Source organism: Rhyacophila brunnea, unplaced genomic scaffold, assembly GCF_057557595.1.
Source record: "Rhyacophila brunnea isolate RB1 unplaced genomic scaffold, BYU_Rbru_1.0 scaffold_16, whole genome shotgun sequence".
NCBI classification, from domain to species: Eukaryota; Metazoa; Arthropoda; class Insecta; order Trichoptera; family Rhyacophilidae; genus Rhyacophila; species Rhyacophila brunnea.
Window position 1 is genome coordinate 2,853,874 of NW_028232816.1, and position 12,895 is coordinate 2,866,768.

The 12,895-nt window shown below is 33.5% G+C and overlaps 1 protein-coding gene across 1 annotated transcript in view; it reads right to left on the reverse strand.

The window, feature by feature from the left end:
- Positions 1 to 625: 625 nt before the first annotated feature.
- Positions 626 to 12,895, reverse strand: part of LOC147074209 (integrin alpha-PS3-like) — a 45,133-nt gene continuing 32,863 nt past the window's right edge. The window contains exons 17-24 of the mRNA XM_085944020.1: positions 12,121 to 12,199; positions 11,610 to 11,729; positions 9,521 to 9,704; positions 8,416 to 8,601; positions 6,779 to 6,854; positions 5,933 to 6,068; positions 3,818 to 3,877; positions 626 to 3,153 (exon numbers count right to left, since the gene is read on the reverse strand). Of these exons, the coding sequence (XP_085800146.1) occupies positions 3,109 to 3,153; positions 3,818 to 3,877; positions 5,933 to 6,068; positions 6,779 to 6,854; positions 8,416 to 8,601; positions 9,521 to 9,704; positions 11,610 to 11,729; positions 12,121 to 12,199 (886 nt within the window). The 3' untranslated portion in view covers positions 626 to 3,108. The remainder of the gene's footprint in view (positions 3,154 to 3,817; positions 3,878 to 5,932; positions 6,069 to 6,778; positions 6,855 to 8,415; positions 8,602 to 9,520; positions 9,705 to 11,609; positions 11,730 to 12,120; positions 12,200 to 12,895) is intronic.

Genomic DNA, 12,895 nt, shown 5'->3' on the forward strand with positions numbered 1-12,895 from the left:
TCGCAGATATGTCAGAGAGATCTAAAGGGGATGGGCAGTTCAGCACTCCGCAGAAATGATTCTTCCAAATCTTCTTGACGCATTCTGCGTCAGACTGCTGCGAAACTAAATACTGGATATCTGGCTCAATTTTTGCGAGGAACAAACGAAGGTCTCCTCTTACGGAAATATTCAGGCGGTTTCTTTCTTTGGTCATAAATTGTAATCATCAATCATCAATTGTAACGTATAGAAAATGGGCTGTAGGGTAGGAATTATGAAGGAAGGTGCGTCTGGGTATGGGTGAGGATATGGATACAGGATGGATAGGATAGGAAAGGGCAGAATGGATAGCAAAACCGGAACCAAGAACCGGAGCGCTGAATAATCATTAAAAAATATCAAATTATGTTAAATATTTTTCGGATATCATAAGGGCGATATGCCTAATAATTCAACAGAAAATTTATAAACGTTGTATACCTATAAAAAGTTCTTTTTATCTTGTAATTATTTATATGTAGATTGTCTGTTGGGGTTAAGTAGGAAAAGGAAGAAATCAAACAAACATATTTTGACTTTTATATTATATGGATAGATAGATGGTTTGGTTTCGTGAATAAAAATACAGTTTTTGTTTTGATTAAGTACTTTAATTTTTGGCACAAAAATATAATTACAGAACTATTAAGTAGTTGATAAGTATGTACAAAGATTAAAATATTATCGAATGTTAAAATGTTTTTTATTCGGTCACCTAACAATAATTATAAATCTAAATGTGAAATCTACAATTTCTGGGATATGTTATAATAATATTATCAAGGCTGACTATAATTTACAGGCCGTGGCACTCAATTGCTAATTACGATGGTAGTGCTAGTTGTTGAACAATGCGGTAACTTGATCACAATAAATTCGATTGCATATTTCGTATACCATATTACATTTGAAGTATGAGCAATACCTACCACTACGATTGAAGTTTACAATTTAGTGTCCTGGCCTTACTAATAGTGTGCCTTGTAATATTATATGTATAGTACAATATATAACTGCATATTTTCAGTATTTTAGAATATAAATTTAGGCAGGAAACACACAGAATAGAAGTGGCGTGGCATTGATGTCGCATGCTCACAGCACGCTACTCTTTGGGTTTTATGCCTATAATGTTGTTTTGCTTGGTGACCAATTTTTAAATGCATATTATAAGATGATGTATTTATTATATTAAGAACAGATATTATTTAAATTCTAATATCACCGTACATATTTTCTGACTAAACCTAGTTAAGTTGGTATCTATGATTATTTTTTACCTATTTTTAAAAATAGGTAAAATAAGACAATATACAAAATAATCACAGACAACAAATTTTGAGCAAACATAAAAGTGTGATACTTGAAATATGACATTTATTTTTTTGAAAATGGAATGATGCATTAAGTCTATACAACTAGTCTGGGTTTGGGCTATCATTTAATGGCACTATAACTTAAGACTATACGTATAGACGTATTAGGTACGCAGCCATTGCTGTTTGAGAGTAGTTTTCATAGAAATGCACCAATCATCAGTAGATGATTCGTGGGGTGACTGCGAAATTTTGGTAAGTCTCAAAATCATGTTATGGAGTAATTGTAATTTGCAAGTTTGACATGTCCTCAGGCACGATGCTTATTTCTTCATGCTTTATACGCATTTTTATATATCACATGACCTTGATTGTTTTTCTAGCATACGTATTTATATAATTATAGACACAGAATCCGTTGTTAACTCTAAATACCTAAATTATTGACTTACCAACTTTTGGCAGTACACGAATATATCATTTTTTCAAGATTGTTGTTGCAACTATTGCCAATTTAAGATACCTAGTAAAATAGGTGGGTGCACCTAACAATTTTTGAATCATATAATTATTATGATAATAAGTATTTTTCAGTACAAATAAACTTCGTAAAAAAAGAATATAAATTTAATTTTACAATAGTACATGATATTGTAAGATCAGTCATTCATGGAAAAAAAATATATTAAGTAGGTATCAATAAGTAATAAAACAAGTTGAGTCAAAACACGTCAAAGTTAAATCAACAAATTCGATCAATCACCGTTGGATTGTAAATTCTACATAATTGTTTTCAAAATTATTCTGTTAATGAGGTTGCGTTTTCAAATGATCCATCATGAGGTGCACAGGAGTTCAAGAAGTCGACTTTGTTTAGGAAAAAGGGAGTAACCCCTCGATTTTTCGAAAAGTGCTTTTATTAGATATTAACAACTAAATACACATTCTATAAAAAGGAAGTAAGCCGCAAATGCCGAATTATTATCTAAATTCAGGTTTTAATTGAGCTTTAATTAAGTTTTAATTTAAGGAAAAAAAACATTTACCTCAATTATATTGATTTTTCTGTAATAACTTCTTTAATTATTATAAGATCGAAAATCAATTACACCAAATCAACAATCATCATGCACCTAATGACTGTGCCTAATCAAACTAAAATCATTCAAAAAACGTTTTTTGCCCCTCCTGTAAAATTTGCTCTGTGAGGGTTACGCCCTTTTTCCTAAACACGGTCGATGTGTATTAATAATTAGATGTTGGTAATAAAATGCTCCTAATTTTTCATACAAATCAGTTTGAATCATCTTTCACACATAAAATAGACATGTGGTGATGTATTATTGCCAATCCTATGTTGCCCCTTTCTACTGTTTGTCTTGAGTATAGTGTAAAATCATGATATTGCATCTGTGACTTTTGAAACATATTCCCACAGTTAATTGTTATTTAATATTTTCATTTTTTCCTAAATTTGCCACCCCTAAGCAGTGCATGGACTGCCTACCCCCACGGGATATCACTGGGTTGATGTGAAAACTGGTCCAAACTATTTTTCAATTATATGTCACTTGACATTCGATAGTCAGTCCCAAAATTGATGTTCTTTTTCCAGTCTTCTAAATACAATGACAATGTTATTTTGCCATTGCAGACTATGTATATCTTCAGGTTGGTTTGACTTTATGTTCCCACTGGCCCAACGCTGACTCAACGGTTGGAGTGTGTAGGCGTTCGTATTCGATAAAATACTTTTTATACACTATTATGACTATAAATCATCATCATCATCAATGTCACCCACTTCAGTTCCCTCCTGAAAAATATAATAAATCTTAGGTTAGGGTAGAGAAATGGGTACTTAATACATTATTCAAAATTTGGAGTGATACAGATAGTTCACGGTCACTCTTGTTTTGGTGTGGTAAAATTGGAAACAGTTAAGTCGGGCGTACTGGGGGGCAATTTGAATGTTTTGGGGGGCAAAAAAGTCGTCTTGGAAATCATTTGAAGACGAAGGATAGCATAAGGATTGCACTAATTTTCTTCCGAGTTGTACATGACACATGTGTACACGAAAGTTAAATTAAAAATAGTATTGCCTATGTGCATTTTTTATTTGAACCATTTCATTTTTTTTTTCAGAATTAATTAGGTAACTAGAAATTTTTTATAGGGGAGGGGAGGGCATGGAGATGTATGAAACGTTGAAGTGGGGCTTAGCAGAAATAACGTTTGGAAACACTGAGTTAAGTGGAGATTTTTGATAACTTTAATTGTTTCCATGATTATAGTTTCATCTACAATAAATTCACAAGAGATGAAGTAAAATAATATTCGATTTAACGTTTTCTTCATTCCTCAAATTTATTAAAATTTGCCCCCTAATCGTTATTGGGGGGGTGCTTTCAATTATTTAGGGCCCGAACCAAGTTAATATAGGGTATACATACACAATACTAGTAGGTAAACTAACTTACATTCGTATTTTCTTGATTTTTGAGCAGTTCCTCCTTTGTTTTCCTTTTGAAGAATCCATACTAAAATTAAAGAAAAATAAAACATTTAGTCACTTAAAGTTAATTGAATGACTGCCAATAATGGCACCATGAGTGTAAAAGCAAGGCATCTGCAAATTTTTCAATTTCGAGATTAAATGCAAAACAACTGCAAAAGTCGTGAACTTGATAATGTAAAAGTGAAGTAACTGAAAGAACATGCAATATAATGTAGATATAAACCAAATATTATGGTTTTTTTTTAGAAACTCTATTTCTCCTAACAAAGCGAAGACTTCAAACCCTAATATATCCAAAACATGTCTTTTGCAGATGCCTTGGTTTTACACTCACGGTGCGATATATTCTGCAATGTCACATTTTTACAACATTGTCAGAAAATATCAAACATCATTATTTTTATCAGTGAGAAGGATGCCTGTTGAAGGAAGGTAGGCTGTGGTTGATAATTGGAAAAAAATCCTAGAATAGAAAGCCATATAACATGACAAAATGACAACAGGTACTAAAATAGATATTTAAAAAAAGTAATGCCAAGCCGCGATTCAACTCAGGTAACACAACTGAACCATCACGATAGTTAGACAATTCAACCGCAAGGCTATTTGACATTTTGTTCAGCGCAGCTAAATGAATGTTGTAAAAATTACATCTCTGTAAATAATGAAGCAGTTTTTAAGATACATGTTTTCAAATTGTGTTTTTTACAATCCAATATGTTTAATCGTATGTATGAGTTGTATGCGTGACGAATTACTTGGAAACTTTCTTTAATTGTATTGGTATATTGGTGCCATAACTGATTACATATTAGTATTAGTGTCACATACGTGCCTGTTGGTTAGGCAAGCGGGCAATCAATTTATAATACATACTTACAGACATATTATTGACAACTAATATTATTTTTGTAGAATATAAATTAATGAAGTTATTATTTAATTAATATGCTAATAGACAATTAAAAAATATTTTTCTTTAGAAGGTAGGCTTTAAACAATTGCCAAGAATTAAGTCTTCGTCACCAATATATTATTATTATCTGGTAGTTGTTGTTAAAACACATCATCGTGAGGTTGCTGTCAAAAGTTGGTAAGTCTCGAAATCATGTTATGGAGTAATTGCAATTTGAAAGTTTGACATGCATGCCCTCTAAAATCAGGAATAATATTAATTTTTTTGTGTTTTATGTGCATTTTCTATATATCGGATGATGTTGATTTCGTTTTCTAGTGTATATATTATTTAAAATATATACACATAATCTGTTGTTAACTCTAATACCTAACCAATTTGAATATCTACTCCAATAAATATATATATTCTTCTTCTTCGATGGCGCTACAGCTCAAGTTGAGCCCTCCCTCCTCCACCGCCGTCCTCCAGCCGGAACGGTCCTCCGCACGTCATTTCCAGTTGCTGATTTTCAGCAGCTGGTTGGCATCGTTTGTAATGTTATCACCCCATCGTGTGCGTGGCTTTCCCACTGGCCTTTTCCCCCTGGGTTTCCTTCAAGGATCTTCTTCAGTATCTGTGACTCAGGCATGCGCTTAACATGGCCTGCCCAGTTTAGTCTCTGGAGTTTTATGAAGGTGGAGAGTTTTGAATCTTGGTATAAGCGGTATAATTCCGTGTTGTATCTAATTCTCCACTCCCCACCATCATTCATGGGTCCGTATATCCGCCTCAGGATCTTTCTCTCAAAGCAGTCCACCAATATATATAAATCAAAATAGTATTAAATTTGTCGTTTATTGATTATATTTTCAATTATGTAAGTACTATATTTATACTGATATTTACTTGTAAAATTTTTTTTCTAAAAACACAGTTTCATTCAAATCTAATGACCTTGATTTTGTTTTCTAGCACACATCCATTGTTAACTCTAAATACCTTAATTATCGACTTACCAACCTTTGGCAGTAACCCCATGATGTGCCAAAAGACCTTGTATCTATCACTATTTTAAAATCGTGTTGGCAATATCTCCTAAGCAACAATTAATGCCTATAGAAAAATGACTGTTAATTTTTATTTTTTCAGTATGAAATTACTATTTAATAGAAAACTTACCCTGTATAGTACGTATACCATGATGACTAGTAGCAAAATTCCAAGCAAGAGCGACAAAATATAGACCCAAATTGGTGGACCAGTTGGCGGTAGCTCTCCGGATATGATTGAACTATACCAGCCGGACGCTCGAAACCTGTAAAAAATAAGTAAATTAAAATTAATATTAACTTTAGTTTTATGGATTCTCTAATGCCAGTTCTTAAAAAGTTACCTAATAATTTTTCCACTGTTGTCTCTAAGTGGAGAGACGGATTAAGAATTAACAAATACTTAATTTCGGACATAATTTCAAAAGAAAATATAAAACGCAATTTACACTTCAGCGATTCTATACACAAGATATCGGCCGCTATAGGCAGTTATTGAGGGTAGTTTTTCATATTTTTGTATCAAAGTATTAGGACTTATTGTAACAATTACAATAAGTTAGTTGTAATTGTTACAATAAGTGCTATGTTGTAACAGTACCTCTTTTGGCTGTGCTAAATTTTAGAGCGAGATAGACAATTTTGACTGTTTAGTCGGCCAACTTATTGTAACAATTATAATACTTCAATAAAAACATGTGATAAACTTCCCTCGTTAACCGCCAATAGTGGCCGATAGTAGTCTTGTGTATAGAATAGATGCGCAGAGAGTAAAAACTATTAGTTAATTTCATCACAATTAGATAGAATGTGTATAGTTTAGTTATTAGACCACATGGGCACGAATCTCAAGGGCGTGGGTTAGAATCCTGCTACGTTAAATACAAAAATTTGTTAATACAAACCTCAACCCTGTGAATTCCCATATGATCTTATTAGGATTGGACATGGTCAAAGAAAATAATGTAACACTTACATAGATTTCAAATTATTGTTTTCTGCCTCGGCGAATGTGGTAAGTATAATCGATACTTTGTTGGCGATGATTTTATCTGTAAAAGAAATAAATTGACATTAGAAATCTGTAGAATCCAATAATTGTGTCGCTAGATTTCAAAATCAGCCAAGTCCATAATAGATGAATAGGAGAAAAACAGTTTTTTATTTTCTCAAATACACAGTCACAAGGGTGAAAGTTTATATTATTTCGAATATAGAATATTTAAAATTAATAACTTCCACATTTTGATAATGCAGACATGTTAGAAAGCAGAAGTTCTTCAGCAATTCACAAAAAAGTCAAAGATACCGAAAGGTGGACTTGGCTGATTTTGAAATGTAGCGACACAATTGTACTATTTTAAACTTCCGCAATATTTGAAATTGAAACTACCTCATGGAATGCCCTGTAAATTATCGGCAATTTTTTTTTCACTATTTCATTGAACATGAGTGTAAAAGAGAAACATCTACCAAGATTATCACACTTATCTAGCAGTTGCAAGCACGCAACAGCAAAAAACTGGTTTGGGGGGGTGCATTTTGAAAAAATATTATTATGGAAGAGGGCGGGTTAATAAAATCTTGCAGGCGCCACTGACTTCCACATTTACCCAGTTTACTACTTATAGCTTCTTGTCATTTCAACTATGAGTCTTGCAAAAATACCTGGTGCATGTAAAACTACCTAAGAGTTATTACGAGCTGTCGCATCCACAATAACGTATCACTGGGTTTGGACATGAACGTAGTATGTTTAATAAGACATCATCAGACTAGATCAATCATCGGCTGGATGAAGGCCTCTCCATCTTGATTTCATACCTCTTTTGTACTACTAGATTAGTGCTTCTCAAACTAACAGGTCGCAGGACTTCTGTGGAGGACCGCGAAATATTTCAGTAGAACTGCAAGTATTCATTTATGAATATTTTTTACATTTATGTACATATATATTTAAATTTGTCAGATAAGAACACATTATGCCAACTTTTTATTAAAATAATTATTTTGGCCGAAAATAATGCCATCGAAATAATTGAATGCACGGGAGACAATATTAAAAGTCAATCTATAATATTCGGAGCAACTTCTTTGCAATTCCGTTCCATGAATCTACTGATATTACAAATTATGCACATTTAATTGTTTTTGTTAGAACAGTTTATGACACAACTTTATGACGATTTGTTTTGTCAGAAAATTTTTCGGCGGAGGGGATACGGGCCAAATGTCACGTATAAAAACTGTGATCTAAATAAATATAGTGTAAAATATAATAAAGGTAACAACAAAGAATAAATATGAGCCGACTAGCTAATAATACAATACAAACTCTTGTCTAGGGTCGTGGCGATTCTACAGTTCCACTCTCTCCGAGAATCCCTTACCTTCCGGTGAAATACAATACCTGTATGTGGGTGATAATAAGGATAGTTAATCAATATCAGATGGGCACCACCTCCAAAGCTGGAGTAATAAATAGTATGAAAAGGAAGAAAATAAAAGATTGGTTAGGGGAGGGGAGAAGCACTGAACTGGATGACTGTGAGGAAAATAACCTCAAGTAATCACGTCAAAAAGAAAAAAACAATGCGATGATGATGGACTAACCTATATTCAGAAGTTTCATAGTAAATTTGATATTGGCACCACTGCCGCTGTGTAATAATACACCTGTCCGGCACTCGACTATCATGCACGTCACGTCGCTGTTTGCTTCACTGCAATTCAGGAACATGGAATTTTCTTTCACTATCGGTGACAGCTGCAATGGGTTCTTCGGGATCTCCGGTTGACCTGCAATGAAGAATTATTTAATAAAGTTGCCCAACAAATCGGTTATAATAAATATTATGAGGTGTGATTTTGCATATACCAATAAATGTCCAACATTCAATATTTGTTGGTAAATGACGTTTTAGTGTTTCAAGCATAAATGGTTAGTTTTAACGTTAAATTAGGACAATCTGTTCATTTTTTGTTGGGCAACCAACCCTTAAGGTTCAAATAATACATTTGATCACGTTATGTGTTATCACATGCTGTCACAGTAAGCTGCTGCTAAGAGAAAAAAGTGTATAATGTCATTTTTCTTGATATTTAAAATGTTATCTGACTGATGATCCTATCCCGTAGCACATTTTGAACCTTAAAACAAACATTGTGAGTTAGTGAGTTGGCAAAATCTGCCGAAATCACCAGAACAACAATGAAGTCACCTCAAACTGTACCGCGCTTCATTGACACCCGCATGACTCAATAAACATTTTTTATCATCTTCTACATGCCTACATATTTTCGGCTCACGTGTTTTTGTTTTTAGTGGTTGGCACTATGTATTTTCTATAAGAATATTATATATTATCTATGGTCTGCGGGTTGGGTTCGGTTCAAAATAATACAATATCGCAAGTAATTTTTACATACACACACGTAGAAACTGTTAAAATTAATTGAAATTAGCTTGAATAATGAATAATACTTCAAAACACTAATACGTTGGAGTTGGTACTCTCCATCATTGAATTTATAGTGGTAGTGATCATGCAAAATCTGAACATAACAAGTATTTAATATAAAATAGTGGATTCAGTACAAAAAATTGTTAAATTTATTAATACAATGCATTTCCACTACGAATTGACAGTTAAAACAATTTAAGAAACAAAACATGTTGTATATTTCCAGTTTTAATTATTCATTGTGAACTTTTTACCTGGTGTTGAGTCGATTTCATCGTTCGGTTGGTTATTGGTATTTGTGGCGAGCGTAAGAGATGACTCCGTTGGACCGAGTGGTTCCGATTGGTTCGATATTTCGACGGAATGACCTTGCAAGTCTTCATAAAAGAAACTTCCAGTGAGCGACATGCATATCAATGGTTGGTGATTCACTGTTCCCTAAAATGTGTATTGTTATATTTATTATATTATTATATGTTGTGGCAGTGTTTCTCAAGCCTTTTTATTTTATGGCGCCTGAGATATCCAGGGTTCCAGTGGCTAGCTCAGGTGTCATAGAACCCCGGATTCACAAAAAAGCTATTTTAAATTTGAGAAATTAAATAAAACCACGTCTTTCTTGCACGTAACTTGGTATTATATTTTCTTATCTTTAGTTTTACAAGTTTATCGTTTGAGTTTTTATAATTACAGCCTGTCCGTCCACTTTTAACAAAGGACGCTCACTCCCTTTTTTCCTCGGAGTTCCTTTTTTTTGGAATTCTTCCGAACCCCACGCCGACTTACCAAAGAGCTCTCGTGATTAGCCAAATCTGATCGGATGATCTTTGGATTCGGTGAATCACGAGACTGACCCTGGCGCCGGCGTGTGAAGATTTTACCGTTGCGCAATGCGCGGCCAAATTTACAACATTTGAATTCTATATTTTATTTAGTCTTAAAATTATCTCTTTCATCCATCATCATTTATAGTTTAAAATTTATCTTAATTACACCTCCACCCAGTATGTGATTTTCACACAGGACGAAGGCTTTTACTTATGAATAAAAATATTTACGTAGTTGAGCAAGGAATCAGATTAGATGTTTTATGAAGTCGTTTCTAGAGGCCAGGGTTACGTTTCGGCTCATAACTTCTGAATGACCATTTTAAACCGGGAGAAGCCCGCCTGTAACAGGGATGTGTCACGCCCTTAATGTATAAAGATTCTCTCACTCATATTAACAAATTACTATTTATGCATAGAAAAAATTGAACAATGTTAATTATATGACATGTTATAAGTATTTTAATCCTAATGTTGTTTTATTCAAACTCGTCTCGACTGCAAAACGTCAAATTTGTCGATGTGATTTTGTTGCCAGTCATTTTGCACACCGCATGATGACAACATTTTTGGTTGTAAAATACGCCCGATGTCGAATGCAACATTTTCAAAGCACACAGCATGCAAAAAGTCGTCACTACCACGCATAGAGTCCATACTATTTTACAGGGCGCAAGTCGCCTTCCAAGCTAGTACAGTAGTACACATGATGGCCGCATGACTACGGAGGGCCTGTCAGTGTCAGAATACGAGCGTAAAAATGACAATTAATGGCGGTGATCATAATGAAATGACATTTTATGTTAAGAATTATCCTATTGGAACACTTTCCATTATAATTGCAACATTCAATTTAAGAGTTTTGGCCAAATTTTACTCTTTAAAACACTAATACATAACATAAAGAAATATCAATATTATTGTAATGTCTCATTTAAGGAAACTTTGTTTACATATATTTAAGGACACTAAACGACCACAAAGACGCTGGATAAAAGCTGCTGGATTGGCGAATTCATAAAGTTCATGTTAGCATATAACTAGGGATCGAGAAGAGTGCAATGAATTGTGGAGGCTTTCACTTAACAGTGGATCGACCCCGGCTGATGATAATGATTAAGCTTTGAAGTAAAATTAATGCACTTGAATCCTTTAATCGGTTCTATGCCTTCAGCAAGTTTTCTCGCTCTATGAGGCTGTGATCGACAGGCCGCATATACTCCGACTTTATACTCAAATTACTAAACACTGTCAATTGATTTGCGTAATCTAAAAAATTAAACACACAGTGACATCTGTTTGAATAATTATGAAACAATAAGCCACAAATTATCAGTATTAAAGTGATTGTAGTAAGAGCTTCGCTCTACATTCAACGTGTATCATTAAAAATCTGTGGCCGGTCAGATACTGCCACAGTAATATCGTGAGGCATAAAAAAGGTTAATATTTATTGAAACGCTATTACTATATTAATAATATAAAGAAGGTTCTTAAAAGGAATTTCTTTTTTTACCTTTGGTTCAAAAACTTTCATGAGGGTAACATTAGACCTCGTATTGGGATCCACATAGGCGACGGGCAAATAGAACCTCATCGTAATTCCATTCAATGTAGTCGGACCTTCATTCGCAATCTGCAACGTTACATGGAGAATTTCAATATTAATGTGACATTTAGCAGAAAAGATCAAAGACATGAATTTAAATTTGCAATATGCAGTCATCTATTATGGTTTGGCAGTGGCGTAGGGTGGAGGTAGGCTATTGTGATCCGACATAAATAGTGCACACTAAACTTTGTCAGTCAAATGTATGTACTTATTTGTTCTCATTGAACTGAGAAAACAAATTGTGACTGGATTTTAAAATTCAATTAAACCCAGCCTAGACCAAACCATAATGATACAAGTAGACTGCAAAGATCTGACAAAAATAATGCACACTTTGTCAGTCATATTTATTTGTTTTCATCGAACTAAGAATATAAATTACTAATACTAATATAACTGATAAAAAATTTATTACCTCAAAACCATGTGATAGTGTAACATTTGTAATTTTATTCATGGGGTTGATAAATATATATTGTTCTCCATTGGCGTAGCTGAAAATAAAAATAAAGAAAAAATTAATAACAACTCAGGTATTCTTCGATTTACGACAAAGTTATGTTCCTGTAGTTCGGTGCTGGCATTACCAATAGCTAACTTATCGGCAATTGCAATTGGGAGGGCAACAACTGTTTTTAATCAAATAGATTTGAATATCGATATATGAGGCGTCTAATTCCAAAAAGCAATAAGACCACATTTGGTCAAAATCGAGAAAAAAATACGCACGTATTCTTTGTATAATTTTTCACAATATGTATTGATCTATAAATTCTAAAACGCGACATAACCCTACGAAAAAAAATATTTTAAGTCTCGATTTATTACAAAAAGTGCCAAGTCCGTGTTTCATATTATTTAAAGCTTGGTTGATTTAACGCGTGTTTAAGTCAACCAATAAGGGAACGTTCAATATTGAAAAGGGCGTCTCCAATGCTGTAGCATCTGGTAAACTCATGACAGTGCCACGGAAATATGTGCCTTATGCGGAGTAAATTAAAAAGTGAGGTACAAATAGCGCTACGTCCAATTTTATTTTGCCTATATTTATTAAATTTAAGAGTTTATCGGCTGAAACAAATTGCCATTTGGTTTTAATTTCGACATAGAATACAACGGAAAAAATAATCTCACGTTAAAACAAATAATTGAAGCTTGAAACATAAAAACGTTGTTTCCCGAAAATATTG